The sequence below is a fragment of the Thermobia domestica genome, chromosome 5, assembly GCF_964235325.1.
Source record: "Thermobia domestica chromosome 5, izTheDome1.hap1.1, whole genome shotgun sequence".
NCBI lineage: Eukaryota > Metazoa > Arthropoda > Insecta > Zygentoma > Lepismatidae > Thermobia > Thermobia domestica.
This window is the reverse complement of record NC_137458.1, coordinates 29,850,941-29,866,460: the sequence shown is the minus strand read 5'-3', so window position 1 is coordinate 29,866,460 and position 15,520 is coordinate 29,850,941. Positions and strand designations below refer to the sequence as shown.

At 36.7% G+C, this 15,520-nt stretch overlaps 1 protein-coding gene across 1 annotated transcript in view; it reads right to left on the bottom strand.

Moving 5' to 3' along the window:
• Nucleotides 1-877: 877 nt before the first annotated feature.
• Nucleotides 878-15,520, bottom strand: part of LOC145685826 (leukocyte elastase inhibitor-like) — a 42,644-nt gene continuing 28,001 nt past the window's right edge. Inside the window, exons 7-9 of the mRNA XM_081758414.1 lie at nucleotides 12,232-12,411; nucleotides 5,710-5,869; nucleotides 878-1,080 (exon numbers count right to left, since the gene is read on the bottom strand). Coding sequence (XP_081614540.1) covers nucleotides 950-1,080; nucleotides 5,710-5,869; nucleotides 12,232-12,411 — 471 coding nt within the window. The 3' untranslated portion in view covers nucleotides 878-949. The remainder of the gene's footprint in view (nucleotides 1,081-5,709; nucleotides 5,870-12,231; nucleotides 12,412-15,520) is intronic.

Sequence of the window (15,520 nt, the reverse complement as noted above, 5' to 3'; positions counted from 1 at the left end):
AACTTCGTGTCACGCGTGTAAGCCGACCAAGCAGAATAGCAAATCCGCTCCAGACATTTTTGTAACGTAAACGGGCAACCGGGGCCTGTCAGGCCCAGTATATATTTTAAGTGCAGAACACTCAAAATTCAATGTCTGTTGCCGCATACTGTTCCGACTAAAGATTACAATAGTCACGTGTTCAATATATAATTATGTGACAATTTGATCTAATATTTGACAGGAATTTCACTAAAGTTATACGGGGCCTCCTAGGCCCCGGTTGCCCGGTTACGTCAGGAAAAGATTTTCAAATTAAAAAAAAAAAAAGCTTTACCAACTCGACATGTTCATGATTTTAACTTCGACGAAAGATACAAGAATTCAGTATTTTATGTCTTCGAAATATGTATGGTTATTGAGAAATTTTAGAAAAATGAAGCTACTCGGCCTGGGAGGCTCCGGTTCCCCGGATAAGGGTTAAAATATATTATTTATTATTACTCACTTTTCATTAATTTAATAAAGAACTGCCTGAATTTTGCTTAGCAAAAGTAAATTTAATTAGTTTCCTATATGTTTACCTTGTAAATTTGAAACTATAGCATCTTAGTCTTCCTACCATATAGGAAGAACGTATTTAATGTGCTCTGTGCAGTGTTCAGAGAACAAAGAGAAAACGCAAGATATGCGTTTATGAGAAAAAAATACGTGATAGAGATTTTTTCGACCATTCCATTGAAATAAGCACAATATCTCGGGAACCAAAACTCTGCACATCTTACTGGTATTCAAATAATATTATGGTTCCCTCAGTAATCATTTTCGTAGACTTTCAGAAACTAAATAAAAATGGAAGATAAATCAACAAGGCTATTTTTGGTAACATAAAAAACACTTTAAAATAATTTCATACTTTATTAATTATCTATGAGTTAACTGGAATAATACAGTAGGAGATACATTGAAACTAAGGCGCTCTCACAACGCTAGCAAGAACAGAAATTCCAGAATTATTTTTGATTATGAAAGCGATGAAAGGGCGGTCAATGACAAACGTTTCTTCTACGACGTCGTCTCCTATTGGTGGATAAACTATTTCTGAGAAAGAGAAACGAAGACATTAACAAACAGATTGAAAGAGTACGAGTTACTGTAATAATAGATTAAAATATTTCATATTGTGATTTATAGAATATACATACCGGTATTATTCATGCGAGATACCAATCAGAATTGTTCAGAAATTACTGGAAAAAATGATAAAACTAATCTTACACTATTACAACGGTGTCAGCTCTGTAACACAGTCACAAAGTCACTACCTTCCCAATTAATGCAAAGAAAAATATTTTAAAAACAAATACTTATGGACATTCCTGTATACTAAAAGGAATTAATGAACAAAACTTTTTATTTTAATATGGAGTCTGCAATCCTGATAGATTTGCATAAGAGATTTGGTTACTTAGCGTATTTCTATGGCTACCAGATATCCTATTTAAAATTAAATTCAGTAATTTCATACGTAAGACATACTGAATATATAATATTATATGATTAGGTAATTGCAAATTCATTTTTACTTTTTCTGGTGAAAAATCACTGAAGAGCAAGAAGCTGGGGGGGCGGGAAGAAGTAGGGACAAATCCGATTTCACTGCTACTGCTAATGTCCCTTACCAATTGCAGAACTCAGAAGCTATAATTGCCTATAAAGTAGTCAAAAAATGATTTTTTATGGAACGATCTCAGCGAATTCCTCCATTATAAAAAGTCCATTGGCTGCAGCGTATTTAAAAAAAATGTTCAAATTCCAATTTGATTTCTTCGATAGAGTCAAAATGCAACTCTTTTAGCTGAATTTCATTTTAGGGTAGAGGTTGAAATCACAAGGGCTATAAGTTGAGCAAGTAGAGTGAATAGGGAACAGTGGTAATCATTTTGACTGAACTCGATGGTCTTGTAGATATTTGTTTAAAAGACGAGGAACAGACTTCTTTCCAATTCGTTATCGTGTTCAGTTCATCAGCTAGAGACGATTTGACATGTCCTATATGGCAGCCCAACTCTTATAAATACCATAGAGTGTCTATCTTCTGTCTTCAACGATCACTTAATACGCTTTCGCGATCGTTTCCGGAGTTTTGTGTGATGACGGCACATCCAAATTGTCTTCACCTCGAATAACTCCCAGCCATCTTTGAAATGCTTAAACCGTTCAGAAAGTTTTATTTAGCGTAAAGCTTGCTCATCAAAAATTACCTTTAATATTCAAGTTTCCTTCACCTTGAAACGAAACTGGGTCAATCCATAAGTGATCGAAAAAAATGGAAAATTGCCGCTCGACCATCTCCAAAAAATCTAATTTTTTCATGAATGTTTATCCTATATAAGAGTACTTCAAAACTACAATTAATTATTTTTTTTCAACATTGCATGGCGACACAGCAGCTACCGGCATTTTGAGTTTTCTCGATTTTAAGCGTTTACGTTGTTTTGAATATCTCAGAATGCATTTGTTCTACCAAATTGAAAATTGCTGGACGTCTCCAGCTTGCTGCAGAGCTAAAATTTTGACAAAAATGTTAACATTTTTTGCCTAAAACCACTTAAAAGGGATGAAATCAGGGCCTATAGTAGCAATATTTTTGGACATTGAAGACTTGTTTGGGAAGAGGAAGCAACTGACATAGAGCTCTGAATTTGTGTGTGCATGTAGTCCGGGGTCATAAGTCAATACACAAAGATTTGCAGACCTGCAGCTGCTCCCAAAGCCCTGAAAAAATTCGTAAAGTTGGGGAAGTATGCCAATTCGGCACATTTCACTGTCCAATATCTCCAATGGGCCTGGATAAAAAAATCTGAAATTTTGGGAATAGTTAGTCCTTTAGTATACCATAACACACACAACAAAGCGCGTTTTGTGTTTTTGAGCAGAAGGGGATCAAAGTATTAAGTAATGACATCATACTCTGGGAGGTGTTTGTTCTCAAATTCAACTGAAAATTCGTTGTTGTGACGTAAAATAAAGTAGGATGAATGGTTAGTCCAGTCAAAGTTCTCAAGCTCATTTCTTTTCTCTAGTTGTGACTCACTGTCTTATCACACCTTCAGCAGCACTAGTTAACACTGCCGCTATAAGCAGAAGGCGAGAAAAGTCAAAATGTACACTTGACAAAAAAATGAGCAATAAGTACTCATTGCTCTTGCTGCTTGATATTTAAATATGTTTATTTGTGTTTTAACTGTCAAGTCATGCAGGAGACTGCTGTCCTTTCGTTTGATCTATATTCCACAGTCAGTGAACACTTTTTCGCTCTAAACACTGTAGATCAGACGAAAGGACATCAGTCTCCTGCATGACTTGACAGTTAAAACAAGAATAAACATGATTAAATATCATTTACATAGCAAGCAGCAAAAGCAATGAATACTCACTGCTCAATTTTTGTCAAGTGTACATTTTGACTTTTCTCGCCTTCTGCTTATAGTGGCATTCTTCGCTAGTATTGCTGTGGATGTGATAAGACAGCGAGTCACAACTAGAGGGAAAAAAGAGCTTGTGAACCTTTACTGCGCTAACCATTCATCCTACTTTATTTTACGTCACAACAACGAATTTCCAGTTGAATTTGTGAACAAACACCTCCCAGAGTGTGACGTCATTACTTAATACTTTGACCCCCTTCTGCTCAAAAACACAAAACGCGCTTTGTTGTGTTATGGTAACTATTCCCAAAATTTCAGATTTTTTATTCAGGCTCATTGGAGATATTGGACAGTGAAATGTGGCGAATTGGCATAGGCCCTACTTCCAGAACTTTACGAATTTTTCAGGCTTTTGGGAGCAGCTATAGGTCTGCAAATTATTGAGTATAAACTTAAGACCCCGGACTACATGCACACACAAATTTAGACCTCAGCGTCAGTTGCTTCCTCTTCCCAAACATGTCTTCAATGTCCAAAAAATGTTGTTAATATAGGCCCTGATTTCACCCCTTTTAAGTGGTTTTAGGCAAAAATGTTAAGAGATCAAAATTTTAGCTCTGCACAAGTTGGAGACGTCCAGCAATTTTCAATTTGGTAGAACAAATGCATTCTGAGATATTCAAAACAACATAAACGCTTAAAATCGAGAAAACTCAAAATGGCGGCAGCTGCTGCGTCGCCACGCAATGTTGAAAAAAAGTAAATAATTGTAGTTTTGAAGTACTCTTATATAGGATAAACATTCATGAAAAAATAGAGTTTTTGGAGATAGTCGAGCGGCACATGCTTGATCACTTAGAATGGATTGACCTAGTTTACAAATAGTTGCACGTTTAAGTTCACGTTAAAGTTCGCAGACCCAGAAGAACATGGTGTAACAAAAGCTGCAGAGACTAAGAATGGCGTGTGCTAACAAAAATGCAATTTGGCATACTCTCAGTTTAAATGGGTATCAACAAGCACCTTGATGTGGCATTTCGCACTTTTACTGATTTGGGCAAAATATTAAAATTCTCGGAAATTTTGGTTAGAACCTTGTAAAAGAATTTGAATGATCTGTCCGGTCTAAACATTCACCTCTACAATACCAGGTAAATAGATCATAGTAAGGCTTTAGGCGTAAGACAAGGACGACTGCCCGGAGAACAGGAAGCCATTAATCAGTGTACTGTGATTATTGCTAAAGCTATAGAAATGACTTTGCCTTATAGATATAAAGGTGTTTCAAAACAACACCGACAACGTTTGAGAGATGATTACTGACACCAAGATAAGACAATAAGCATAGACCAATTTGGGTGCACAAATGCTTCCTTTCGGAGTTATAGGCTGCCGAAAACATGAAGAAACTGAACTTTAAAGATCCATAGTTCCAAAACTATGGGACTTACCGCAGTCGGGTCAAGACTTCACTTAGGAACTAGTGTGTGCCCTATCTAAATATCCAAGTTTCAGAATCCTGCGGTACTTCCGCAACAATTTTATAGAGGTAGTTGGTGAATACTTCAAATAAAATACCCGTAACCAAACTACCTCTATAAAAATTGTTGCGTGAGTACCTCAAGATTCTGAAATATGTATTTTTTGATAGCGCACATAATAGTTCCTAAGTAAAGTCTTGACCCGACTACGGTAGATCCCATAGTTTTTTGAGCTATATGTCTTTAAAGCTCTGCTTTTCGTGTTTTTGGCAGCCTATAACTCCGAAAGAAAGCATTTGTGCACCCAGGTTGGTCTATACTTTTTGTCTTGTCTTGGTGTGAGAAATCACCTCCCAAACGTTCTCGGTGTTGTTTTGAAACACCCTGTATACCGTTTACTGCCATACACAGACACTTCACTATCAGGAAGAGAGTTTTTGCCATATAGGTATATACCGTTTGCTGTCTTACACAAACAGACACTTCACTATCAGGAAGAGTAAGATTTTAAGTTTGAGATGGTTAATAGATAGTCCTGAGCTTACTTGTGCCCCTATGCTTATTTACACGTGAATGTACGCTAGTTATTTTTTTCTTGACAATATTTCAAAACAAAATAAAGCAATAGTAAAAACACTGATTAGAACTCTTAATGAGAAAAATTTTTAAAGATTTAAAGAGCAATAAATTCTGATTTGAGTCATGCCTCCTACGACCACTCTATAGCGTCAATGCCATATCTTGTTCCGTCTCTGACTGTGACCGAAACATTACTTTAGTCTTATTTCCTTGTTCAGAACGATTATGTACAGACTTACCTCCAAGTAAAGGATGAATACTATAGATAGGCTCAGGTTGCATCCCTTCCTCAGTCACTTCCAACACCGCCTTCTGAATCACCTTGGAAGCCATTAGATGCGGCTTTGGAGAGATTCCTGATAGATTAGCTTTACTGTTGAATACATCTCGAATACCAAGCTGAAATAAGAATAATAAGATTATTCGAATGCATTATTCTTTTGCTAGAATTTAAAGACATGGCGCGCATATTGCCATTGTTACCTGCTGAAACAGACAAATTATAAATAAAGTAATTACGTTCCACGGCAACCGAATTTACTTTCGATGCAAATAAATGAGCGATCGACGTGGTATTCCCAAATCTCAGGTAGAACATCAGCTTTCAGGACATAATTATTACTGACACAGGTAGTTCAACAGAATGAAGATACCACAAATAATAGTATATCACCATCTCATGTCCTGAGAGGAAAGCACAAACAGTAGTTACTATCTGTACCAAGTTAAATCACTCATCAAAGAAGTAAGCAACATCAATACAGCAAGTAAGTGCTTGAATTACCTCAATTCACAGCTCCCAACCTTTCCAGAAGATATCCAAGAACTTCACAGGAACTTCTTAGTTTATTGTATCAAGATAGTACATCAGAAGATGAGAAAACTCATCTCTAAAGGAGTAACTAATACATCACCTTCGATCCACCAGAAGAAGAAAAATGACACTGTTAAGCTATCCAATACTTCGACTTCCAAGAGAAAGACAAAAACAGTGCACCCACCACAATCATATTAGACAACAACATTGGCAGTTATCAGGACCATATTCGAAGAATTTGAAGGAGAGAGGAATACAATTATCACAGGACTCAAAGAAATATGCTGTATTAAAGACGATCAGAACTTGAAGAGACTAAAACAGTCATTATAAACCACAAAGAAATATTGCTCCATCATCACTGCAAGCAACAACTGAGAATGAAGTAGACTCAAGGACATCAGCAACTCACCAGCATATAAAAACAAATCACAATAAGAAGTTCTCGGTCAAACCTCCAACTATTCCGACTGAGCATTTAGGATGCGACTACATATTTGTGGTTCTGACTTCTAGGAAATTACAACTCATATAGGAATGATATGTACAATCTAGCTTATGATTAAGTTCTTTAAAAATTACAATAAAATACGTTCAGATAGAAATTTTTTCTATGGCGCTCTTCCCTTTACTTTGATCTTGAATATTTTGGCAACCACACATCAGCAAGTGACGAAACTAACTTTAAAACACTCCTTAAGCTCAACTGAATCGACTGAGACCTTAATTGTCCCTTGCAGACAATTTCCGATATAACCCGCCCTTACACTTTAATCTTAAATATGTCGGCAACTACGCATCAGCAAGTGATGAGACCAACTTTAAAACAACCCTTAGGTCCTACTGAATCGATTGACACGTTAATTGTCCCTCTCAGTCAATTTCCGACATAACCCGTCTGCTAGAATTTTTAAAATTTTCAAAAGGCCTCCATTTCGAAACAGCATGACGGATTGGATTCGATATTTGTAAAATGAATGAACTGACTAAATTTGGTTTTAATATATTCGCTTTTAGAGAAGTTACTGTATCCACTAGATACAAAAATTAACTCTACTATTATAGAAATAGATTAATATCGTGAGATCTCCCCCAATAGATATATTAAAAATCACTCACAAGCTTATTACAAACTATAAGGGGGTCGATGGCAATCGGATGTGATAAAATGGATTTCGTGATAGGACTTAGGTTGAGAACCACTGTATTAGACCATTAACTGCTCGAGTAGGCTTATGTATCATTTTAGTCCGACACGGACAATTATATCGCAGTACTGGCAACATCACTGATCGCAACTAGGTAGACATTAGAGTATGTTCAAGGTCAAATATCAATTCTTATGTATCTTTTTGTTTCTTTATTATCTTATTTTCAATGTGAGTATTTTATTACAGTGAAACCTCTACTAACGGACACCTCTATAAAGCGGACACTTCCGGACATATTTTGTTATCCCCAAACACTGTAATAGGAAATAAACATATTGGCAAACCTCTGTAAAGTGGACACTCTCTAGTACGGACACGGACAGTCTTTTCCGTCTTTTATAGGTACTATTTACCTCCGCATTACGGACATTTTCTCTAGAAACAAGCTGAAAAGCAGAGTAAAAATACATTTTTAATAATTCATACATGTGTCACCAAGGAAGCATTCTGACAACATTTTGCCTTTTGAACTGTCTGCTCAGCAACCCAGACGAGGCGTCTCTTGTTTAATAATGTTCTCATGTCCTTTCCTGCATTCGACTCCCACCCAACCTGTTTTAGACGCAAAAGTGATTGACAGTTGCCCGCCGTTTGGGATTACACGTCATGCTACTATTCTGCTGAAATCTCTAACCAAGCAGAAGACAAGTTTGGTATTTTTTGTCCCCGGGTACGCATATTGTCTCAAAAAGACACTACTGAACTGCAGTTAATACGCAAATTAAAGCAACATACTGAAAACGTAGTAAGTATTAATAAGTGTAAAGTGCAGAAAACTATAACATCTTATTTCCATGTTGTGCCTCGAATATTGGATGGCTTAGGATAATGCAGGTACAGTAACATTTTTGTAATATTCGTAAATACATGGTTCATACAAAATATTTTTTCCAATTGCAAATTAACTTGTTTACTAGTTTACGTAAGAAAATATTGAGACCTCTCTAAAGCGGACACCTCTCTATAGCGGACAATTTTTGATTCCCCACATCTGTCCGCTTTAGAGAGGTTTCACTGTATTACTTTGTTTTACTTTTCCTCTTTCTTGATGACAAGGCCTTGATCAGAAAAGTGGAATGGATGAAGGACCATTTTGATCTTATTCTTTAGAAAAGCTCCTTATTCCTGGGACCTTCTTTTCATCCAACTCTCGGGGGATCTAATGTCAACTCATTTTGGACAACTTGAAGGGGTCTACCATAATTCTTTTAACGATACAATAAGGAATCCTGTAAGGTTGCAGACAGCCTCAAGAGTTCGTCTATGTTCGCCATGACACGGGCTTCAACACAAGCAATGCTTACTGTGGAGGTTAACACAAATGGAGTTTCTGGGCCCTGGTAGACTTTCAGTTGACTACCTTTGCCGATCATACACTCATGCACTCCCAACATTTTCTTGGGAAATACGATCAAAACTACAAGGCATTTTCAGAAAACTTCGCTCGAAGAAAACTTACTTCCGAAAGTAAACTACCCTTGTGTTTTTTTTTTTCATAAAAAATGGCTTACACATTGGGTTACTAATGATATATTTATTATAAAATATTAAGAAAATAGTATGAGTTGTATTTGAGAGAATTATTTAAAAAAAAAAAAACCATCAAAACACACACACACACACACAAAACATTTTTGAGAAAATTGTTGGAGAGTACTTACTCCTAAGAGCATGCTGACCCTTGTAGACTTTCTCAGGACAAATGAGTTATTTTATTAATGAAATAGTTGTAATATGAACAAATTCCTCTGAATCGTTTTTTCTAGAAAATCGTCTGAAAACATACTCCAACCTGTCGTAGATTTTTCCAGAAAAATAGCATACAACAACATAGAATTGTTAATAAAATATTGATAGGCGTTTTCAAGAAAATCTCATTTTTTTATTTTCACCCTTGAGTAAACTACACTTATTTTCCGGGGTTGGAAAAAAAATTCGAAAAATATTCCTGAAGAAACTTACAAAAAAATCTTAAGTTTAACATTTGGTGCGGACACATTGAACAGTATGGCCTCAAAGTGAATGTAACATACAGCGGGACGAACTGACAGACAGCCATTCAAAAATAACGTTTCTCGATATGTAGGGCCCATGAAACATGTGAATCAGTCGAAATCTCAAATTCGATTTTTTCACGATATTTTGTCCACCTTACCGTTAATCCAAAGTCAAAAAGCAAAATAAAAACACCATCACAGAACTGAATAATAAGACATTTGGGTAGGAGGGAAGATAAACGGGCCTTCAGATTTTAGGTTCAAAATTGATCACAACGTCTTCCTTAGGTCCCAAATGGGGTTTCCTAAAAATTTCAGACCGCGGAAACTTCAAAAAGGTGCCCAGAATTACTATAGAATTTACCAGATATGGGCAGATAATATAAACGGGCCCTCGTATTTTCTTTCCAAAATTGGTTACAATGTGTTCCTTAGGTCCGAAATGGGGTTTCCTAAAAATTTCAGACCGCGGAAACTTCAAAACGGTGCCCAAAATTAGTATAGAATTTACCAGATATGGGCAGAGAAGATAAACGGGCCCTCGGATTTTAGGTTCAAAATTTATCACAACGTGCTCCTTCGGTCCTAAATAGTATTTTCTAAAAATTTCAGACCGCGGAAACTTCAAAAAATGACCAAAATTATGATAGAATTTACTATATATGGGCAGGGTAAATAAACGAGCTCTCGGATTTTAGGTTCAAAATTGATCACAACGTCTTCCTTAGGTCCCAAATAGTGTTTTCTGAAAATTTCAGACCGCGGAAACTTTAAAAAGGTGCCCAAAATTAGTATAGAATTTACCAGATATGGGCAGAGAAGATAAACGGGCCCTCGGATTTTAGGTTCAAAATTTATCACAACGTGCTCCTTCGGTCCTAAATAGTATTTCCTGAAAATTTCAGACCGCGGAAACTTCAAAAAATGACCAAAATTACGATAGAATTTACCTTATATGGGCAGGGTAGATAAACGGAGCCTCGGATTTTCGTTTCAAAACTGATCAGAATGTCTTCCTTAGTTCTCAAATGGGGTTTCCGCGATCTGAAAGTTTCTACAAACACTATTTGGGACTTCAAGAACATATTGTGATCAAATTTGAACCCAAAATCTGCGAGCTCTTTTATCTAACCTGTCTAAACGAGGTTATAGAGGGTACATTGTATAGTAATTTTGGGTACCATTTGAAATTTCCGCGCTCTGAAATTTTCTCGAAATACTATTTGGGATCTAAAGATCACATTGTCATTAAGGTGAACCGAAAATCTGAGGGCCCGTTTATCTACCCTGCCCATGTAAGGTACTTTTCATGGCAATGTTGGACACCTATTTGAAGTTTCCGCGGTCTGAAATTTTTAGGAAACCCCATTTCGGACCTAAAGAAGACGTTGTGACCAATTTTGAACTGAAAATCCTAGGGCCCGTTTATCTTCTCTGCCCATATCTGGTAAATTCTATACTAATTTTGGGCACCTTTTTGAAGTTTTCGCTTTCTGAAATTTTCAGGAAACACTATTTGGGACCAAAGGAAGACGTTGTGATCAATTTTGAACCGAAAATCCGAGGGCCTGTTTATCTTCCCTGCCTATATCTGGTAAATTCTATACTAATTTTGGGCACCTTTTTGAAGTTTCCGCGGTCTGAAATTTTCAGGAAACACTATTTGGGACCAAAGGAAGACGTGATCAATTTTGAACCTAAAATCCAATTTTGAACCGAAATTTGATTACAGATAAAGTTGTATATCCGAGATTAATGGTCTTTCGAACTTACATAAAGGGAAGATTTTTTTAATTTTTTAAAATGCGTGCACGTTCTAAAATGTTACCTTAAAGGCAGTGTTCGAAGTTGAAGAAAAGCAGAGTCGGTATTTCTTATTACGATTTTGACTCGACATACCGTCTATATAAATTTTGAAATACAGTAAGGAAATGTTGCCTAAAAGATTGCATTTCTATTTCATAATGACTGAAAATCATTGGAGAGCTTCTCTGTAGTTACGAGGCACGAGGGAGGTGGGGGGCATGGAAAGACTTTGATCCCCGGCATACAACTTTCTAAAAAAAATTTAAAAAATACTTATGTTGTATTACAAAGAATTATACATGAAAATGCTTAAAAATCGAGTTTTTATATTAAAAATTTCCTGCAGGAAAACTCCCTGACCCCACTCGATTGAGGGGTATTCCAAACCAACGAAAGATCCGTCCCCTACAGCACACAACCCCTAAACCCTCCCATGTTCTAAACACATTATGTTTTAAGGCAAGAAGACACACACATGCATAAGATAGAAAGAGATCAATATGGCGCATCAAAATATAAACTAGATGAACTTCTCTGATGATACGCCATTTTAAAAACAAAAGGTAGGAAAAAGATAACAAAAATTTCGATGTTGTCAACTTAAAAATTATTTCTACGTAAAAAATAAAACCTTTTTATGTGCATAGCTATTCGTTAATTACTGTGCATAAAAATACATTTATTAAAGATATTTAGCATCTACTTTCCAGTGACGGTATGTCTTGATCACTGATAAACCAGAGGCGGTATGCATTCATCAAAGAAAAATCAGAGGCGGTATCGCATACCACTGCATACCGTTTCACTTCGACCACTGCTTAAAGCCATACCTCTGACCGAGATAGCTGATGCCCCAGAGTCGTGACGCACAGTTTAGGAATTCTGGCCTTATTATATTGTGAATGCTATAGAATTAACTCGTAGCCTTACCTGTTGTAAAGATGTCTTAATATCTAAATTGGTCGAAATGTTGAATTTTGGGAGAGCCACAAAGACAGATGTTGGTTTTAACGTTTTTACAATATCCTCCAAGGAAGCAATTTTCAGAAGAACAGACTCTGGCGTTCTGTTCTTGTAAGGAAGAAGAATCAACATATTGAACAAGTAATCCTGGAAAATAAATTATGAAATATTATTAAATAAAATAGAGTTCTAAGTAACCGTATTTATTTACACAATAAACAATATTCTATCAAATTCATCGAAGACTCAATGTATTGTATTATTATGTTTAAATAAAACTTGTGAACTTCCATTCTTTCAGTATCCGTAGTTGGAGCTACAACGAACAAAGTCGTAAGTTATTTCATCCCTCTGAAGATTATGTTGCAGTCTTGTACTGACAAGTAAACCTTACGTTTGGGTGAATCGAGTTGCTGACTGAGACACATATGAGAAAGTAGTACTAAATGTGGTCAGTATTTCAGTGAAGTTTTAGGTGCGAAGCTCCAGGGGTTTAGGAGATACAGCTACCAGAACATCACATGGAAGTACAGAATAGTCTTCATACAGTTGGAGGTAAAAACTCTGTAAGATCTCTTGTAACGACAAAAAGGTGAATAACAAATATATGGGTACATATTAGGACTAGGGGGAAGTCATATAGTAAGGGTATACCTGACGGCGGCCATCTTGAAATCCGCCATTTTGAATCAAGATTAAGTTTTTAAAATAGGAATAGGGTCATGTGATACATGATTTAAGACGCAAATTTAATCAGAAGAACAATGGTGACGTTAATTTTGATTTACGCGCAATTGGTAAAAAGTTACAGGGAAATTAAATATTGTTGCTGCATATGTATTAGTCCTTTACCCCACCTTCTAAATTTTGTGTTAATGATAATAATTAAATAAAAAGCAGATGGATAAATATTAGGTCTATGGTAAGAGTTGCCTTGATGTCGGCCATGTTCAAATCCGCCATTCTGAATCAGAAAAAAGTTTTAAACAAAACGCATAACAGTGGCACCTTATTAATAGCAAATTTTACCATAACTCCAATGGTATAACCATTTTTGCCTTATCATTAACCAGCAAAAAACTAATGGATCGCTCCTTACGACTACTGCTTTGACGGAATTGTTAACGACAAATGTGTCAAGTGTAATTCGATTGCCTTTGTCAGGTGTGCTCACTGTGAGCAGAGCATTTGTGCAAGTCATGCACTCTTTTCTGAACTACATATTGATTGTACTAATTGAGAACTTTTCTGGAAGAAAGACCCAAGTTCAATTCCACTTTGGTCATTTTTCCTTAAATTAGCAACTTGTTTATGCGATAACAAATGCTGGTTAATGATAAAGCAAAAATGGTTATACCGTTGGATTTATGGTAAAATTTGCTATTAATAAGGTGTCGCTGTTATGCGTTTTGTTTAAAACTTGATACAAAACTGTTTTGTCTGATTCAAAATGGCGGATTTGAACATGGCCGACATCAAGGCAACTCTTACCATAGACCTAATATTTATCCATCTGCTTTTTATTTAATTATTATCATTAACACAAAATTTACAAGGTGGGGTAAAGGACTAATACATATGCAGCAACAATATTTAATTTCCCTGTAACTTTTTAGCAATTGCGCGTAAATCAAAATTAACGTCACCATTGTTCTTCTGATTAAATTTGAGCCTTAAATCATGTATCACATGACCCTATTCCTATTTTAAAAACTTAATCTTGATTCAAAATGGCGGATTTCAAGATGGCCGCCGTCAGGTATACCCTTACTATATGACTTCCCCCTAGTCCTAATATGTACCCATATATTTGTTATTCACCTTTTTGTCGTTACAAGAGATCTTACAGAGTTTTTACCTCCAACTGTATGAAGACTATTCTGTACTTCCATGTGATGTTCTGGTAGCTGTATCTTCTAAACCCCTGGAGCTTCGCACCTAAAACTTCACTGAAATACTGACCACATTTAGTACTACTTTCTCATATGTGTCTCAGTCAGCAACTCGATTCACCCAAACGTAAGGTTTACTTGTGAGTATCCGAAAAGATTTTACCCTTTTCTTTATTTTTTTTCCTAGGTGCTCAGTGTGCGGAGAGAGGTATCAATGACAAGATTGTTATTAGATACATCAAGATTTTATTGAAATGCCCGCCGTTCCAAAGATCACAAATTTTTAAAGATGGCGCCCACATAATATCCAATAAATTCGGTGGAATTAACTTACTCGTACTTCGCACAATATTGGATTGGTTGGTAGAGTTTTGTGTCTCTTTTCAGCACTAAGGCTATATAAAACGTGGACGACGGATAGCTTAAGGTAGAATCAAATCCACCGTAATAATTCAGATTTCAATATTGCCTCACCAAGGACCGACCCATGTTCCAAAGACTCAATGTTAACCACTGAAACAGCGGGAAGTCCTGCACAATATTAGGGATGGTCAACATCCCACCCAAAATTTTCACAGGCGGAGGACGTTGGTGTAATAACGTACAAGGTTAGCATTGAGTTTGAGGCAGGCCCGTATCCGAGACTCCTAATTTACTCCTCAACTTACTGCCCTCTCCTAAATTTTTCGCGCTAGGCTTAAAAGTAAACTATAATATGGTGATGAACTATAATGTGCTTGGATAGTGTCCCCCCCCAAACTTCGACCTCCCTAAATGTTTGGACTGGCTACGGGCCTGGTTTGAGGTCAGAGAGCAACCACGAATTGCGAAATGAAATGAAATCTTTCAGTTTAACGTCCCACGATTATGCTGGTTAGGCTAAAGAAGACGGTGATTATGAGAAATGAATGAAATGGTGGAATGAAGAAAGCGGGAGGAAACAGGACAAAACCTGAGGAAACCCATGAGTACGGTGTTTGTCCACCACAAAGTCCACACGGCGCGAGCTGGGATTGAACCAGGGACCCCAAGCACCGGAGATGAACGCTCTACCACTGAGCCACCGCGCCCCTCATGGTTACGGAACAATTGGTGGAACGAAAGTATGGGAATGCCACGAGAAAAACCCACGGACACGATGTTGTCCACTACGAACTTACTTGGTCGGGGATCAAACCAGGGAAATCACGCACCAGAGGTAACCGCTCTACCACTGAGCCAGTGTGAACCCCCCCCCTTCCGAGTTACGAGTTTAAAAAGTTACAAGAAAGTATATTCCTTTGAATAAACACTTATTTTTTTAAGTTTTCAGTTGGTGTTTAGTTTTTCTTTAGTTGTAAATGTTCTTTTGAGCATATTTCGAA